General features: G+C 37.0%; 1 protein-coding gene across 1 annotated transcript; it reads left to right on the top strand.

Moving 5' to 3' along the window:
- The first annotated feature begins 7,023 nt into the window (after positions 1 to 7,023).
- On the top strand, positions 7,024 to 7,971 carry LOC119055745 (olfactory receptor 51G2-like). Its single transcript, XM_037154017.2, has one exon. The coding sequence runs from the start codon at positions 7,024 to 7,026 to the stop codon at positions 7,969 to 7,971; it is 948 nt and encodes a 315-aa protein (XP_037009912.2).

Genomic DNA, 7,971 nt, shown 5'->3' with positions numbered 1-7,971 from the left:
ATGAGCACTATCCTAACAGAGAAAGAATGCTTCATGAAACAAAGAGCTTGCTAATATTCCATATGACCACAGAGACTCTGTTTGACCACTGAATCTTCTGAATAATATGAGATACAAGTTGGATAACTATTTCCATTCTATGATTTAAATGAGAACATATTGGATAATAATAATTATTTAGTAAATTAAAACTTTGAAATAATGAACTATCCTCATTATTTCTTTGTACAATGGTTCGTATACTTTGGTCAGAGAAATTTGTAGTCTTATAGTTCATCTTGCACAGATGAATAAAGTACTACTTATTATCACCTGTATACCTATCATACTTGATAGAGGTATAGTTATTTAGTAAATAGGTTCTTTCTTTTTGATTTTTTGAGGACCTGGAGATAACTGAGTTAAACTAAGTTTTTGCCTTCATAGTTGTTTTCTTGATGATATTGTTGTCAAAGTAGAGACAAGAGGAAAAAACAAAGAAATAAATATCTAATGTTAAAACAACTATTAAGCCATGAAAATTACAATGTCTGCACTCTCCACCTAAATTTGCACCAACATTTCTATCACCAGACTCTAAATCTCTAGCGTAATGTTCTGCCATTCAAGAATTCTCACACTCTGACTTCAGAGTCTCTGAATTTTGGCCTTGAGATCTCTAGTCCTGGTCCCTTAAACTTTCACTTTGTCTACCTCTATGACAACATTGATATTTCATTGTGTCTTATACTCACTGTGGAGTATAATACTCCAGGGAGATCTCCATCAATGTTCATTCTTGCTTGTTTTTTGTACTTTTCAACTCTAAACTTAATTTTGAAATCAGTTGAAATAACTTTATATTTTCTATTTTGGGTGACTTTTTCCACAATCCAAAGCTGCAATTTCACATATTTATGACTATCTCCCAGTCATTTGAACTTCACACCATATGCTGTCTTCTCTTTTACATACATAAAAGAATCTATTTGTAGATATGCCATAAAATTCTCCCTCCAATCAAAAAAGGAATTGTATCTTCCTTTATTCGAAGAAGATGAACCTATTTTCACTTTTGAATTAATTTATTTTAATATCATCTGAAATGTTCAATTCGCTTTCCACTCATTCTCTTTTGTTTATACATTATATTATTATTATTAAAAATGTTTCAAGTATTCAAAAGATGAAGAAAATAATACAACAAATGCATGTATATTTTCACTTAATTCTATTTAATTATATTTTGCCGCAATTTTAGTTTATTAAGTACAAGTTATGTATACTTCATATCTTGCTGAATCATAAACTTCAACCTTAATCCCCAAAATAAACCACACAAATTTGAGTTTGTCATTTATCTCTCTCTTCCCTGTTTTATTATCTTTAATGTATGTATGTAATAAGCATATGCATTAGCATATGTAATAAGCATATATAGATTGCATAGAATTGCTTTTAGTGATTTCTTTCAAAAATCAATTCTATTTTGCTCTGACCACTGTGACTTAGTTGGGTGGGCATTGTTCCAAAGAGCAAAGGGACGCTGGACTGATTTCTGGGTCAGGACACATGACTGGGTTGCTCCTCGGTCCCTGGTTGGGGCACATGTGAGAGGAAACTGATCAATGGTTCTCTCTCACATTGGTGTTTCTCTCCCCCTCTTTCTCCCTCCCTTCCCCTCTTTCCTAAAATAAATAAATAAAATATTTTTAAAAACATTTTGAGTTACAGGGTATATGTTTTAGATTTACCCATATTCTTACATGTAGCCTGACTATATTCATTGTCACTGTTGTAAACACATCTCTGATGTCCAGTTTCATAAGTGCTTCAGAGATCAGTTCTCCAGTTAGTCTTGCCTCTCATTATACAATGTATATTACCATTAATAGGACTGAAAATATACCTAGAACTCTGCATATTCTTCCCATCTCCATAACACTGCTAGTCTTAATCTTTGTATGAGAGCTTCTGGAATAATTTTATTCCATCTTCCTTCCCCATTTATATAAGACTTTCATCTTATCTCTTGATTTTAATCCCTGTATAGCTACATAAAATTTTTTGATCTATATTTTGCTCTTTCAAACAATTATTTTCTTCATTCTTCTTATATCTTTATTTCTTGTTGTGGGAGGCTTAATTACAGGCCCACCAAATAGCTCCACATCCTATCTTGTGACTATATTACCTCACATTCAAATAGAAATTTTGTAGGTGTGATTAAGTGAAGGAAATCTTAACATGGGATGATTGTCCTGAATTTCCTGAGTGGGCCTCATGCAGTCACAAGGCTCTCTGAAGAGGAAGGCAGGAACTCAGAAAGAAGTGAATACACTATGTTGATATTTTGAAGATACAGAAATATGTGACCAGCTCCAGTTAAGAACTCTGGACTCCGAAACCCAAGTAGTCTTCCCTGTACAGATATCTCTCATATGTCTCTGAGGACTGCAGCTGAAGAGACCCATTCAGAGAAGAAATGTTTGATTCCTATATGTCACCTCTCTTGCCCTTACCTATGTATATTTTTTCTACTGTTCTTTCACAGTGTCCTTTGCTATACCAAATCTCATCTATGAGTATAATTTTACTTTGAGCTGTTTGAGTGTTTTAGTTGAATCATTGAACAACAGACTGGTTGGGTACGCCTGAGATAGCTTCTTTACCTCATTCTCAACTTGGCTCCCATCTCACAATCCCAGGCTATTCCTATCCTGCTCCATACCTATTGCAACCAAAAGTTGTGTATAACTTTCCTCAGCTTCAAAACAAAATCCAGGCCCATTTTATATGCTCCTGGTGAATCCTTTTAAATCTTCTCCACCACTTACAATTATTCTATGAGTGAATATGAAGAATTCACTTTGATGACAGAGGGAGGAAGGAGGGAGAAAGACAACAGCAGTTAAAAGGAAGCCATATGTTATTGTACCAAAGACCAAGTAGTGCAAAATGAATTTATCCTGGAGGAAATCTATTAATATTACCGCTCATGGAAATAGTGCTCTAGATATTTCACCCTTACCCACTCCTAAATATACTTATAATTGAAGAAAAAAGGGTGGATTTAGAGGAAGGGGGTAGGAAGATGTAAAATATTATATACCCTAAAAATACAAATATGATGCAAGATGATCCTGAGACTACAATAGTGATGGTCTATGTTATGGCTTCTATCTCTAAAGAACCTAAAATGTGATAAGCTGGGAAGAGAAGAAAGGAAGCCTGAGGCAGAACTGGCTGCATGTTCTAAGCTTATATCATATGTCGTCTGCGGGACTGGGAAAGATCCACAAGGATTGGCAATAGAGCTATATGTGGCACATACCCATTTGATGCTTTTCTGAAAGCCTATACCACAGGGATTTGATATGAGCCGCCAGGGAGAGGCACAGCCAGTGTTCTATAAACCTGCTCACTTGGTGCTATACTCAAGTAAGGGAGCCTCAAGAGGCCCCAGCTGTCTCACAATCCACAGAACTTGTGTCTCTGTCCTGGGGTCTGGTGAGTGGGAAAAACATATCAACCCACATTAGCTCAAATCATTTTGCGTGTGTACCAGGAAAGGGATTGAGAGAAGTCATGAGTTATCCTAGATATATGGTTTCAGATTCTGTGCAAGGATTTCTGAAGCAGGAAGGGTCCTTTTTATATGTACACAGCACTTCTGATCTTCTTAGATGGTATGTTCTATAGTTTTGGGAAATGATCCCCGGACCCTCTTTTTTTTTTTTTGTCTACTAAGTATTAACCTTTATTTATTTATTTATTTATTTATTTATTTATTTATTTATTTATTTTTAAATTTTATTTAGTTATTTTTCAAGTACTGTTTTTTGACTATTTCTCCCATCCCAGCCCCACCCCCCCGCCCATGCTCCCCCTCCCATTTCCTACTCCCCTAGTCCTCATCCCTGTGTCCTTCATACTTGTTCCTCCAAATCCCTCCCCTTTCTCCCCTTAAATTCCCTCCCCTCTCCCCTCTGGTCACTGTCCCCTTGTTCTCTATTTCAGTGTCTGTTTTTATTCTGCTTGCTTGTTTGTTTTGTTGTTTAGCTTCCTGTTAAAGGTGAGATCATATGGTATTTGCCTTTCAACACCTGGCCTATTTCACTCAGCATAATGCTTTCCAGTTCCATCCATGTTGTTGCAAAGGGTAGTAGCCCAGACCCTCTTTTAAATCACTCAGTTCTTGTTCTTAAAGTCAGTCTATATTTATGTATGACATGTATCAGATAATGTTTCTCAGAAAATTATACAGGTTTTAAAAAAGACTTCTGAGACACAGAGTTTTACATTCTTTTCAGAGATGTTGCAGAGTCATTTTAGCAAAATCTGGACAAGATGACCTTGAAAATATGAAAAATTTGTCTATAATTATTTTTCTGGCAAAATTCAAATAAAGCAGATAGGATTTTTGTTGCTCATTTTGTGTCAGGAAACATGTCAAAGTTTCATATGGAAGGGGTAATTTATACATCAGCTCACATTTGTCGTGGACAGTATGAGAAGAAATAAGCAGGGAAATACATACGTCTAACCTCTGCTTGATTCTCTCCACTCAGTTCTTAAACACTGAGAACCATGATGGGGCCTCCGAGGAATATTCCTTTCTCTTCTCATGATTTATCACCACAGGTAGCTCGGGTAAAACACTGTACTTTGGATAAACACATTATCAGAATTTTGTTTTAAATAATGCCATTACCTCTCTGGAAAGTCCAGCAGTGTGCTTGACCCTTAATAGTCATTGAATTATGCTGAAAACATTAGTTGGCACTACACATGAAATGCAGTGCTCACTACTGCTTTATCTCCTCTTTTTTCCTGTCTCAGGTAATTCCCCATATTCCTAGTGTCCCTAATTCTTCCCACCCACCCTCATATTTTGTGAGGATTTATTCTCCTTGGGAAGAAGGCAGCTCACACTTGTGATGTACCTGGGTCCTTATACAGCTTAAGACTTTTCCCTGGACAGATTCAGGCACATTGGCTGAATCTGTGCCTGTGTCTAAGCTTAAAAGTCTGAGAGAAGTAGCTTCTCTTTTCTGACATTCTTAGAAGGTGGGGTCAAAATGAAGACTTCCAAGTAGCCATCCAGATATTTCTCATTTTTGAACTTATCACCTGCTTGTCACATATCACCTTAGGCATACCTTCAGAATATAAAACTATCTTCTTTCCTATTGTTGTCATGCTTCAGGAGTAGAGATGCTGTTTCATTTGTATCAGTTTATTAAATATTCCCCAAGGAATATTAATTCTGATTCTCATACATTTTATATTATTAACAATGATAAGTTTTCTATACTTACAAGAATTTCAGTGCATTACATTTTGGGGGGTAATGCTTTTTTTTCTTTTGAAAACACACTGTGATTAACAGCCTATCAATAAAACTTTTCAGGCAGGTAGGTGGATATAAATTCTATTTATTGCCTACTGCTCCCTCTGTAATCAAGATTCAGAGAGAGTTTTTATTAGAACATCATAGATGACTCCTACTACTCACTCTCACATCTCCATAGGCATAGCCACACAAAAACTGAGTTCTCCTCTTCCTATTATAAATCTCTTCTCAAATCCAATAAGCCTCCCTCTGCTTTTTGTTTTTACTATAAATGGGATTTTTTGCCATTACTATTATTATTATTCCTCCATGACTTGTGCTGTAATTTCTGCCAATATTTGTTTGCTGTTCAATTACCATGTTTGTTTTAATTTTGACACCATTGTTCACTCTTTGTAGAATTTCTTCTCTGGGTTTTTCTTAGACTAAGGGTTGACATGTGGAGTGGGGATTGTAGGTGTTCTTCATGACTTTACAGGGCATCATTGTAATTAGTTTGTAGGAGAGAATTACGATATAATGCAGACTGTTCTGCTGGTCACAACTGCCATAGGAATGACTGCCCACGAACTTTGAGATCTTTGTTGCCGAGAAAATTTTCCTAAGATGCTGAGGGAGAAAATTATCATTCAATTGGACTTTAGATATGCAACCAAAGTTTTCTTTGAAGTCTGTGTGCTCAGAGTTCACATTTTATCTCTTTATTTAATAATTGTTCTTGAAGATACCCAGGATCATTCTTTAAAAGGTAAGTCATAGAAAGGAGAGTGTGAATTCACACCTTTGAGACCTTTTATCTGACTCATGGTCAATGTCTTTATGAACTAGTTTATAGAGGTATCTATATTGACCAGTGGGTTACTGGAGTTTCAAAGGCAGAAGCTTTATATTATTTCATTATCTTACATTGACTGAGTACATAGAAGGAGCTCAGGAAATGGGTGAAACCATAAAAATATATTGTGTTTACAACTACAAATATTATCTAGTCTTCAGCTTCTTCCTCTCACATGTATGTACCAGCTGTTCAAATATTTTGAGAGAGCATCCTGTACACAAAGATTGAGAAGGGATTCAAATCCAGTAACATTCACATCAAGCCAAACTCCTGATACCTTCTTGTCATGAGATTATTTTAATCTTCTGAATCTCTCTCCAAACAAACAGCTAAATTATAGATAGATATAGATATAGACAAATATGCATATACATATTACAATATATATCAGGTAATATCAGCAGTTCAGAGTCAGCATTAACATTCTTATACTTTATTTTCTAACTTCCAAGTAGCCTTTAATACAATTATCTTTATCTAAGCTATCTAGAACTTTATATTCTGGTATTAAAACTAATCTAGTTTATGCACTTGAACTAAGTGTTCTCAACACAGTTTTAGTTTGCATTTTTCAAACCTGGAAACATATTCAGATGAGGAAGAATTTTTTCTATCTGAATGACCCAATTCTGAAAACTAAGGCAGACCAGGAAACAATAGGCCACACTCTTTTCTTCTGCCAATGTCTAAAGGAAGGAATTAAGTACCATGAGACCAGAAGAGGAAGAAGAGCAATATTATTCTGGAAGCAAGAGCTATGAGCCCCAATAGGAGGAGATGATAATGAAATGTGCTAACAGATAACCTTTTGCTTTCTCAATAATTCTTCCAGGCAGTCCTCCTCAGAGTTATGGCAATTCCAAGCCACAATAATACCAGCAGCTTCTGCTTCATACTGATGGACCTCCCAGGACTGGAGACTGCTCATTGCTGGACAGCTATTCCTATCTGCCTTATCTATGGTCTGTCTTTGCTAGGCAACATTATCATAATGTACATTGTTAAATCTGTGCCCAGCCTTCACACACCCATGTACCTCTTCCTTTCCATGCTTTCAATGGCTGACTTGGGCCTCTCAGTTTCTACACTGCCTTCAATGGCAGCAGTCTTTCTTGCGGGCCAGAGGAAGGTGGGAGCTGCAACCTGCTTTATGCAACTCTTCTTCATTCACACTTTCTCAGTCATTGAGTCAGCTGTGCTTTTGGCCATGGCTTTTGACCGCTGTGTGGCTATCCGAGAGCCCTTACGCTATGCCACCATTCTCACAACCAAGCGTATTGGCTCCATCGGGCTGGCCATTGTGATCCGTAGTGCCGCCCTTCATCTGCCCCTGCCTGTACTCCTTGGAAGACTACAATTTCAGCCTGTGAATGCTCTGTCTCATTCTTATTGTGTTCACCCTGATGTTCTAAGGCTGGCCCGTTCCAGCACTCTTGTGAACAGTGGCTTTGGGCTCTTTGTCATGCTTTCCACTTTGGGGACAGATGCCGTACTCATTCTCATTTCTTATGTACTGATCTTGAAGACAGTATTGAGTATTGCTTCCAATACTGACAGGCTCAAAGCCTTCAACACCTGCATTTCCCACATCTGTGCTGTACTACTATTTTACACCCCATTAGTCAGCCTGTCCATAATCCATCGCTTTGGGAAAAAGAAACTACCAGCTCAGGTATATATGCTTCTCTCCTATCTGCACTTTCTTGTACCTCCAATGCTCAACCCAATTGTCTACAGTGTTAAAACCAGAGAGATTCGGGTACGCATTCTAAAGATGCTCCACCCCAAAATGTTCTGA

Source organism: Artibeus jamaicensis, unplaced genomic scaffold, assembly GCF_021234435.1.
Source record: "Artibeus jamaicensis isolate MK-2021 breed Jamaican fruit bat unplaced genomic scaffold, CSHL_Jam_final contig_69, whole genome shotgun sequence".
Classification (NCBI taxonomy): Eukaryota; Metazoa; Chordata; class Mammalia; order Chiroptera; family Phyllostomidae; genus Artibeus; species Artibeus jamaicensis.
The sequence above is the reverse complement of the archived record's forward strand: the minus strand, read 5'-3'. Positions and strand labels throughout refer to the sequence as shown.